General features: G+C 35.7%; 1 protein-coding gene across 1 annotated transcript in view; it reads right to left on the bottom strand.

Annotated features, from left to right (window-relative positions):
* Positions 1-936: 936 nt before the first annotated feature.
* The window catches only part of LOC143250602 (protein Wnt-7b-like), a 53880-nt gene continuing 42982 nt past the window's right edge, over positions 937-11834 (bottom strand). Inside the window, exons 3-4 of the mRNA XM_076501412.1 lie at positions 10462-10805; positions 937-2791 (exon numbers count right to left, since the gene is read on the bottom strand). Of these exons, the coding sequence (XP_076357527.1) occupies positions 2336-2791; positions 10462-10805 (800 nt within the window). The 3' untranslated portion in view covers positions 937-2335. The remainder of the gene's footprint in view (positions 2792-10461; positions 10806-11834) is intronic.

The raw sequence follows: 11834 nt of genomic DNA, 5'->3' as shown, positions 1-11834 counted from the left end.
TGTGTTTATCTGTTTTTGAATTTTGCGCAAAACTACTTGAGGGTTATCTGCGCTAATTGTCTCTAATTTAGCAGTGTAAGACTAGAGTGAAGGTAGCTAGTCGTTGCCACCCACCGCCAACTCTTGGGCTACTCTTTTACCAACGAATAGTGGGATTGAACGCCCCCACGGCTGAAAGGGCGAGCATGTTTGGTGCAACGGGGATTCGAGTCGAACGCCTTAACCTACCTGGCTATCTCTGTGAGAGGTTTGAAACTTGTGATTTAGTAAGTGTGGATCTTTGATGTCCTAAAGAAGGTTATCACGCTACAAATATATATATATATATGTATATACGTCTGGCTGTATGAATATGGATGTGGTATTTTCTTAAATGGAATACAAATACTCAGTTTAAACTGTTTAGTTACCTTAGAGAATTGAAAACCGACAAGCTTTAGAATGGTAGTTGTATGTCTGTGTGGTGACTGTTTCTCACATTATAATAGTTTCGTTATGTCATGCTTCTTACAGAAAACGAATACACTTTAATTTAGGTGAAAGCCTAATTCCTTAACTCAAATGAAGGAACATATTCTATATTTTATACAAACGTTAAACATACTTTATTTGATTAATGAGAAAGCTAATAGTTACATTAAATAATTGCCTGTTTTTAGTAGATCAGGTTTGATACGTAACTATCCTGAGCCAGTAAATTATATTGATCATAATGTTTTTGAATGTATATCATTGTTATAATGTGTGTTTTATTATAGCAAAGCCAAATCAAGCCTCTGATTTTAGCGTTGTAAATCCGTAGATTTACCGCTGTACTGAAGGGGTAAATCAACGTTATATCCACAGTATTTATTCCGTAGCAATCCATAGTCATATTGTATCAAAATAATAGTTTGTGACTGATTAAATCTAAATAATTTGTATCTGAAACATATTCTTTTAAATTTCTTTTTATTTATTTATGACTGATTTTATATATAACGAATATTTTACGTTTTTGCAGAACTTAAAAGTAGGTGAAATTTAAGAACTTTACAATTATTTCAAACTCGAAATAATAAAAGTAGAATTATTATAAAACTCTTCTAAAATACAGTTAAATAATAATAATAAGTTTTAGTTGAGAAACTTGTTTTTGTATTGTTATTTGTTTGCATGTTCGGTGTTATTCCTCTAATAACAGTTTAAATAACTGAAAAGTTAAACATTTAGAGGTTTTCCCAAAATCGGTGAATCAATGTGAATATTATATTGTTTCATTTAACTCATGTTTCACAGTATATTTGAATATTCATTTTCAACCAGAAATTAAGATTAATCAATCAACAAAGAATAGTTTATTACGTATGCTTTTATTGGTTAGCCTTAAATTAAAGACTGGTTTAAAGGCACTGTTTCTGTCAAAGCAATTAATAATAATAACAATAAAGAAACACTGACTGAACAATAATTTCTTCTGAAACATTTTTTGTGACCTCTTTTTAACAAATTGCAATTTGAACACTCGAATTTACTTCTTGATGTCTTTAATATAAAAAATAAGTTATATTTTGGACGCAAAACTTACATTTTTTCACCACGCAACTTTAATCTTCCTACATAACGTAATTTGTATATCTATAGGCAAAACTCTATCAGGAAGCTTCTGCGTTCGGGAATGAAATTCAACTTTAGACTAATAACTATATGAAAACAAATAGCATACTGAAATTTTACAGCATGTTCCACGTATCGTGGATACAAACCTACTAAATTAAGCACAGCTGTGAAACCTTCCTATACAAAACAAGTTTTCGCATGTATCTTGTTATTGCTACTACTTTCTGCGTGTTATCACAGTTAATATAAATAAATGCAAAGCTCTATGGTAACCCACGAAGCCCCATCTATTAAGACACAAGAACGTGAATGGTCGTTGCTATAAATCTCTTCATTTCTCACTTGAATACTTTTCTTTGTCTTAAGTTTTAATTATACAAGTGTAAAAAATATTTTTAAAACTCAAGTAGAAAGAAAAGTGTTATATTTGGTACAAAAGTATCTTTTGACCTGTTTATACATACACAACCATCTTACTGTACAATTTTGGACAGCCGTACACATGATTAAACATCAGTCTGTATTCAAACTCTTTATACAAAATCACAAATACTCTGCCGAAGAATCGGTTTGTCACCCGTATTTGCTTGCAGCGGAATAAAAAGTAACAAAAATGTCAACACTTTCTATTTTCTTTACTCAGGTATCAGCCAATTTTAAGAATAAACTTGATTCACCATCAACACTTTCTACTTTCCTTTCTGAGGCACCATCAAATTTTAAGAATAAATTTGTTTCACTTGCACGTGTAAATCTCCACGTCTGTTACGCAAATATCACAACTCACATTGCAGCACCAGTGGAACTTACACCTACATCTTTCGCTGTGCCTTATTAGTTGTGTGTTATACCCTCGTCCACAGCATAATAAGTCACAACCGTCGGCATTCTTTGACGTTTTGTTACACTGACGTCCAGTAGTTCCGAGAATACCATTTTTACGGTCTTGAAGACAAAAATTTGGAGATCTGTTAATGTGGACAAGATCATGTTTTCGTACTTTAGGCCTTCTTTTGTCACGGCGGCGTAGTTTCCTTCTACCTTTTCTCACTCTTACTGATTCTTCGTACTTCTGTTTTAAGTGCCTACCGACTTCATGAAATGATGGTAGTTTTCGCCAACAAGTTTTAAGCTCACAGGACCCAGACACTCCATGACAACGACATTTTAGCTGCATATGTTTAGAGACAGCCTGTAAAATATATACATTAAATTAATTCTAACTAAAAAAATATTGGATTTAGTTATAAGATCATATTCTTAAATAATTAAGCGTACCATAAAATTGTACTATCTTTGTTTTATTCAATAAAATATAAGGAATACTTAATTAAAAATGTAGCTTTTTTTCTGCCCCAACTAGAAATTTCACTGGAACTATTAAAACCACCTAACAAATAAGAAATATGAAATTCCTAGGACACAAGCAGCCTGCATGAAGCAGGTAATAAAATATCACTGTACAATCGTCAAATAAATCTCCTTGTGATTCACGCGTTAGTATGAAGGCTTATAAAGCTAAAAAACGAGTTTCGATACCCGTGGTGAACCTAACACGTATTACCTGTTGTGAAATTTTACGGGTAACAAAAACTAAACCTCACCTTAAATTAAAGCACTAGTATTTTATTTAGCTTACAAGTTAAAGCAACAGATGGCAGGACAATCATCTGGTTATAAGCTGAATTGTTTTTTTGTTTTTTAGTCCCAAACTAAACACTGGGCTATCTGTAGTCTTTCCATTGCGGGAAATCTAACAATTTAACCTCGTAAGTCTGTGAACTTACCGCCAACTCAGCGGAGGACTGTTAGGTTGAATAATTCTTTGCTTCTAGTATATAAAAAAAATGTGTTTAAATATTGGCTTGGAGTGGACAGGTGGTTAAGGCACTCGACTCATAATCCGAGAGTCACGGGTCCGAACCCCAATCACACAACATGCTCGCCCTTTCAGCTGTGGGGGCGTTATGAAGTGACGGCCAATCCCACGGCCATGTCGTTGGTAAAAGAGTAGTCCAAGAGTTGGCGGTGGGTAGTGATGACTAGCTTCCTTCTCTCTTGTCTTATACTGCTAAATTAGGGAAGGTAAGCGGAGATAGCTCTCGTGTAGCTTTGCGCAGAAACAAACAAACATTATCTAAATATTTATTATCACAATTCTTGCAATTACATTTTCTATAAATAACAACAAAAATAGAGTTTGAAATTAAACTTTTACAACAAATTCTTTAATACAAAGCATCATATTTTAAGAATTATGATATTTACAATTTCAAAGAATTTACATTGGCTTGTACGTTAAGTTCATGAAACTAAAGCTCCAATCAACATTAAATATGAGATAGATTAAATACATTAATGCTTGTTTGTTTTTTGAATTTCGCGCCAAGTTGCACGATGGTATCTGTTCTGGCTGTCCCTAATTTAGCAGTGTAACACCAGAAGGGAGGCGGCTAGCCAACTTCTCGCCTACTTTTTTACCACTGTATAGTGGCAATGATCGTACCATTATAACGTCCCTACTGCTAAAAGGGCAAGTATGTTTGGTGTGATGGAAATTCCAACCCGCTCCCGTCAGATTACAAATCGATTACTCCAGCTATCTGCCCATTCCGGGCCGAAATACCTTACTGAATAACCTCTAAATATTTTATATAGTTAAGCTTATGTAACTGCGGTTCTAGCAGTTATTCAAATTTCTCTTCCATTTCCAGATTGGCCCAATGATAACCACTTATTAAAAACAAAGATAAATTATTTTTACGATCTTTCGGTAGGAGAAAACATGATCAAAAGTGCAAAAATATTATTACACTGCCACCTGTAGGAAATCTACTCGTATAACGCTGATAAAAATAATATTTACCACCTGGCATGGTGTAATGAATATGCAAGCTAAACAACATATAAAACATCAGTGAATGTATAGGACTAAATCTTTTCCATGTAAATGATAAAGATTTACAAATATACCATCCCCTGGGAACTGACGACTTGTGTGGCCTATACGGACTCGCACTAAGCCCAATGAATATTTAATACAGCTCTGGTCGTCACAATTTCCTTGTCACGTGACTTCAGTTGTCTTTCTTCGACACTAGGCTCCCTTGGCGGCCCAATTACTGGCAATTACCGTTACCATAAAACCCTCCTTGATAGCTTTAATTACGTGTATATTTATGTTTTCTGCAAACTTCTTTAATGTCTTCCTAGCACCGCCTGTTTGATGGCGTGGTTAGGGTTAAGTCGGGAGACCACACAGAGTAACTTTTGTTCCCGAAATTCCAACTAGGTGGCTTCTACAAGCCAGGAAGCACGAGGAAAGTTCCTTGATGATTAAAAATGTCTGCAAGTAAGCGTTGCGCATGTCTATTATCTACCCACTAGTTAGAGGAACTGGTAAGACAATAAACTGAAAAAAGAAAAGTTGTAAAACCAACATGTCATGGAACATCTGATTTATTAAGAATCATGAAAAGATATTTTTTTAGGTTTGCCGTAATTGTTATTTTGATTCACTGTAAGAAGCGTGGAATAATTAACATAAATAATTCTGCCTTATTAAACACTCAGCGGTTACTAACTGGGCTTTTCATTGTTGAGTTAAAGTTCGATAAAGTTAGGTTTCCTGTTCGTTTTGCATGTAGCAGTTGTCTTTTTTTCAAAGTAATGAGGAATAACTTGTTCATCAAGTGATCGTTTAATTTTTAAAAAAGCCTTAGGAACAACATAAAAGCCTTTTCCGCATGTGAGTCTTCTTATCCACATGGTACATTATTTGTTCTTGCTGTTGAAGTTCATTGGGATCAAACTAATATCTCAACAACAACATAATCATTTTCTTTTAATAAGATTTCTTTGAGAGAACTTAAGAATAATTATTTTTCGTGTTTCTAAAGTCTGCGCTAAACCTAAGATGTAGCACAAGCCAAGTGGAACTTGTTTATAAAACGTGTATAAATAAGTTCCGTCTCAGCTCAGCTTCGAGTGGAAGCAAAATTATACTATTCATGTACTTAATGTACGATTAACAAATAAAAGATAGCTGAAACTTTTGGAAGACGGGATACATAGGCACTATTAAAAACTATTTGTTTTGTTTCTGTTCCACCGGGTGACCTCTTCGAAGTTGTTTCGTAGCTCAAATGCCTTTCCTATTTCGCCTTAGTAATACAGAAATTGAACAGAAGACTAAAAATTTAAAAGTTACTGATGTTTTAGGAGTGGCTTAACATAGCCTGTTGGCTAGAATTCTCTAGTGGCAACTTGCATCGTTGGGGGCATTATAATATGACAGGCAATCCCGTTATTCATTGGTAAAAGAGCAGCCCATGGTTTGGTGGTGGCTGGTGCTGACTAGCTACCTCTCTCTAAACTATTACTACTAAATTAGAGGCACCTAGAGCAGATAGCTCTTAAATAGTTTTGCAAGAAATTAATAAAAAACAAACTGTCACTAAGAGTAAAATTATAAAAACTCCATTTCATTTTGCGCAGTCTGCAGAGATTTCGTGGTATGTCCGAGGACTTACAGCGCAAAAATCGTATTTCAATACTTGTAGTGAGTGCAGCAAAGAGAAATCACTGTGTAACTTTGTGCTTAACTTCAAACAAGCATTTCACGCAGAACTAAATGACCAACAGTTATCCTGTATGCATGTTAATCTGGAACAGTAAAGACATTGAATAATAAGAACAATGGTGTTTATTGTTTTTGTGTATAATTCACCATTACATGGATTATCGTCTTACTCTTTTATTTTGTCCTTTTCTAGATATAATGACTTATGTCGAATCCGATATAACTTTTTGACTAATGACAAATCGTATGATAGACTGAACTATACATATATATTTTTTTATATTGAAAAAAACAACAAAAACGCTGTCTTTTGTCATAAATCTGCCATAAATTACTACATTTATATTTGGTTTCAAATCCTTAAAAATTATATATATATATATATAAATATATATATCACATTTTAATACTTGTGTTTTCTCTACATATATATATATTTTCTTCGTATGAAAAAAACGACTTCAATTGAGCTGTCCTGTATTTTTATAGTTTCAACGGAAACTGGATTATTTAGATTTTTCCTACAATCTTTCACTGTTCCTAATTTTGAACTGAAGGACCAAAGGGAAGACAAGAAATCAATAGCACCAAATATTAGCTTTTGGTGTACTGCCATCTGATCGAATAGTGTGGTATTTCACCGATGACTTCAAAGACGCAACGTGATTTTGAGGCAACGAAACGCAAACCGCGAACATTTTGATATAACTTGGCATTGCCAGGTGTTTAAGGCACTCGACTTGTAACCTGAGGGTCGCGGGTTCGAATCCCCATCACACTAAACATGCTCGCCTTTTCAGCTGTGGGGGCGTTATAATTTGACGGCAATCCCACTATTCGTTGGTAAAAGAGTAACCCAAAAGTTGACGGTGTGTGGTGATGACTAGTTGCCTTCTTTCTTGTTTTACACTACTAAATTAGGGACAGCTAGCGCAGATAGCCCTCGTGTAGTTTTGCGTGAAATTCAAAAACAAACAAACAATTAAGCTCTTTGATCAGCAGTCCCTTGCAAACTAACTACAATCCACATTTGGCCTAATGGATAAATGTAGATCAAAGATATATACATAGAAGTTTTTATATCCAGGATTTAATCTACATAGTCATTTGATTTCTTTTATATCACCATTTTTTGGCTTATTTATATATATATGTTATCTATAATTCTACAATTTGTTTTCAAAATTACAAGCTCAAAAGTTCAGTAAAAATGACACAATTTGTCGAGGATGGCGTTCGAAAGAAGAACGATTAAGGAATATGTTTGATTGTTTGTTTTGAATTTCGCGCAAAGCTACTCGAGGGCTATCTGCGCTAGCCCTCCCTACTTTAGCAGTGTAAGACCAGAGGGAATCCAGTTAGTTACCACCACCCACTAATGGGCTACTCTTTTACGAATGAATAGTGAGATTGACCATCACATTATAACGCCTTTACGGCTAAAAGGACGAGCATCTTTTCGAACCCGCGAACCTCAGATTACAAGTCGAACGCCTTAACCCACCTGGCCATGCCGGGCCTTTAAGGAATATGAGATAACCCTGTATCCGTTACAGTTACTTGTGTAAATAAATATAATTTATCACAACTTTTCTGAGCTTATTCCATACCGTTTATCTACTGTTACCATGATACGCAAGTGCAATAAAATATGGCGCAATAATTCTGCAGAATAATATTAAAATTGTTAACCAAAATACGAATATTTATATGCAAAACGGCTCGTTTGGGCAGAGAAAACACTTTACATAGAAGAGCGAACAACGTTTCGACCTTCTTCGGTGACGATGACCGAAGAAGGTCGAAACGTTGTTCGCTCTTCTATGTAAAGTGTTTTCTCAGCCCAAACGAGCCGTTTTTGCATATAAATTTCTCAACAAGTGGGTTTCTCGTCATCACTGAAAAATACGAATAGTTTAAAAGATTAAGAAAATTAGTACTTAAAAGCGTTTCGTACAACCTTTTATATATACTCTTCAAAACAAGAAACGTAAAAGGGATATTTTTGTTATTTTAAAGAGAAATATATGTAATAACGTTACAAGCTCAGAGTAAGTGATGTTACACGTGTTAAGGCACTGATTGTCAGACCAAAATGACAATAAAAGTTGTGCACTTTGAAAACGGAGGAAAACATCGGATTTTTCGCCAAAACGCATGCGTGTTTAATAAATTTGTTTGAGAGATCTGCATGTTCTGCAAGTGCAACATGTGCAAAATTCCTATAAAAGTGACGGGTTCTCGGTTTCCATAGCTCAGTGTTAAGCCACCGACACGTAATACAGTTACGCCAAGATTGACTGAAGCACAACGCAACAACGCCATTGGTCGAAGCAGGCGAACTCGATCAGATGTTGTCAGAGCTGTGAAAGTCCACCCAAGCACCATCACAGGGCTATGGAATCGTCATCAACAACATGGATCAACTCGTGACCGTCCACGATCTGGCAGACCTCGTGTGACCACGCCGGCACAAGATCGCAACATCCGGTTACGTCACCTTCGGGATAGGACCACCACTGCGACGTCTACTGCCTCAACCACACCAGGGTTGTGTAGGATTTCTTATCAGACCGTACGCAACCGTCTACAAGATTCTTAGGTCCCATGTACAACCCATCATGGTGAACGTCAACGACGTTTTTCAACATGACAAAGCCCGTCCTCACACAGCCCGACTCACCATTGTCTTTTTGAGACACCACAACATCAACGTTCTTCCCTGGCCCTCCAGATCACCAGATTTAAACCCCATCGAACATCTTTGGGACGAGTTGGACCGACGTCTGCGACGGCGACAACCTCAACCGCAGACACTACCTCAGCTTGCAGCAACTTTGCAGGCTGAGTGGACAGCCATTCCACAGGATGTGATTCGTCATCTCATCGCTTCCATGGGCAGGAGATGCCAAGCAGTTATTGATGCTCACGGGGGGCATACTCGTTATTGACGTTGAGTGACGTTAAACTTCAACTAGTGAGCGTGGACTTCGCCTTTGCAGACTTTGGATGTTCAGCAGTGAATGTGCAAAGTTTCACACATGTCATACAGAACTACCCGGAATAAAGTTGTTAACAATATGTCTCAAATTTTGCCTTTTGCGTTTCTTTTTTTGAAGAGTATATGTGTAAAGGATCTTTTTTTTCTGGCTTTAGCTAAACAGAAACAGAAATAATGCAAAAACTTGGTAGTATATCATTATTTCTATTTTTATGTTGTGAAGAATTTATATTTCATGGGTTTAATACATTAACGTATTTTGCTGCATTTTTAATGCTTTATTTTCACAATCCAACCACATTGCTGATCTCTAGCTTACATGGGAGTGCATAACTTGAATACTGAACTGTTCTCCTGTTACAGAACCAGCTGGAGTACCTGTTCGTTGGACGAGTAAAATAAAATCTCGTTTATAGCAAAGAATAGAAAAGTGTGCTTCTATTTCTTTAACATAAAAATTAAAAGTGTAATGGAAATACATAAGAGTACCGATACAGAAGAAAAAGAGTTACTGTTTTCAATAATTCTATCAATATGAAGTTAGATGGAGGGTGCAATCCCCCTTATGACATTACTCTTATCATCTTGTTTCACTATGTCAAATTGTGTTGATTTGGTAGTTTCTCCAAAGTTAGATGTGAATTAGATGGAGGGTGCAACCCCCCTTATGACATTACTCTTATCATCTTTTATCACTATGTCAACTTGTGTTGAATTGGTAGTTTCTCCAAAGTTAGATATGAATTAAATGGAGGGTGCAACCCCCCTCATGACATTACTCTTATCATATTGTATCACTATGTCAAACTGTGTTGATTTGATAGTTTCTCTAAAATTGGATATGAAATTATGGGTAGGGTCCAACATCACTTCCTCTTGAACTTCCTGTATCAATGTCAAGGTTAGTACTGATTGATCAAGAAACGTAGAAACGTATAAGGAACAGATACGTATACACACAGATATTGACGTTTATTTATGCAGATAAAATCGAACTGATGCTTTTCGTATACGTGTGGCGCAAATAACGAGGACAGCGACTTAAGAGGAAATACTGTGAAACGTCTGCTACAAACAAAATACAGAAAAGGTAAAATAATAAGCATTACTAACTGTTTCGCTAAGTAAGGGTTACTTATTTAGAAATAAGTAAATAATCAATCTCTTCAATGTCTCATTTGAAAATTTGTGTAGGAACGCGGAGTCGTTTTAACTTACGTCAATTAAAATACAACCCATTACATATGATGCATATAGGCATTATTATGGAACAACTTACCAGTCTTCCCACATGATTGTTGTGAAGATTCATCATAGCTTTAAGATGTTGCATTCTCCTTTTCCGTTTTCTCTTTTTATCGTTCTCAGACTGGGAACTGTCCTCAGCTGCTGTTTTATGGGGCGTTTTCTCTGTGGCATCAACAAACAGTCGAGCGAAAGAGATACCATAACGTACATTGTCGGAACAGCCACCCCACTTCCATCCATCTGCCGCAGTAGTGTAGCCATGTTGAGAACGGTCGCAGGCACACACCGTTAGATTCCCTGAGCTACAAGACTCTGTTAGAGCTTGAACTACACCAGCACTGAAGATAGCATGAATAAAAGCGGCCTCTTTGCTTCCTGAAAAAAAATATCGATTTAGTATTTTATATAAAAAGTCCTGTCTAAAAAATTCTGACACTGTTTATGATAGTTTACACAAGTCCTGTTGTAACTATGACTTCGGACATAATAAGTCTTTCGAACGTGCTTTTTCTAGTATGTTAAACTCAGTAAACTATCGCTCTACACGTAGCATTTAAATAAACGCTGAGACTGTCTTAAAATATAATACTTCAGGGTATCAAATTTATTCGCGTGCTTCAAGATATCCTCAAAGATTTCTTGGCCTTTTGACATTTGTAAGAATCATTCTATATAGCACTTTGCAATGACTATATAAAAAACACTTGTAAATTAGATGGAACTAAACCAATCTTAAACTTCATTTTTCTACCTGATTACTTAAAACCTCATATTTCTGGTTATGTAAAGATTATCCACAGAAAAGCCATGAACGATTGGTCAGTTGATTCACGAAGTTTAATACCATTATTTCATTCAGGAGTCTTTTCAGCAGAGTTATTTAAACCACAGGTAACTGTAGTTTGTATTGGTAACTTAACATTTTTAATTCAATAGAACACGTTAAAACAGACACATGAATTGGTTACAGAGCTAATTTTTATTATCAAAAAACAGTGTATAGTAGTAACTCTAAGCCAATGTTACTTAAGCCCACTTTTTCCGTTTCTGTTCGTGAAATTTATTTCTTAGCCACCTTTTAGGATTTTGAATTAAACTTACATTCCTTCTTGGGTAAGTCCACTCTTTTGTTGCCCGACGGATAGTTATTAGGCTTTATTACCGTGTGAATAGCGTACACTAAAACGTTCCCTTACCTTAACCTGACAGTCTTAATGGAACAAGGAACATCGGTCTTTTACTGAGTACAGTTTTGTAAGACATTCGACGACACTTGTGTCAACCATAGTTCTTCACTACACAAAAACCTAGAAATCATTTCTGAAATTCACTCTGTAAGACCGGACAGATGCCAATAAACAATTCTAAACTACAATATTGTAAATAAAAAATATTCAATTCTTT

Source organism: Tachypleus tridentatus, chromosome 5 (genome assembly GCF_004210375.1).
Source record: "Tachypleus tridentatus isolate NWPU-2018 chromosome 5, ASM421037v1, whole genome shotgun sequence".
NCBI lineage: Eukaryota > Metazoa > Arthropoda > Merostomata > Xiphosura > Limulidae > Tachypleus > Tachypleus tridentatus.
The sequence above is the reverse complement of the archived record's forward strand: the minus strand, read 5'-3'. Positions and strand labels throughout refer to the sequence as shown.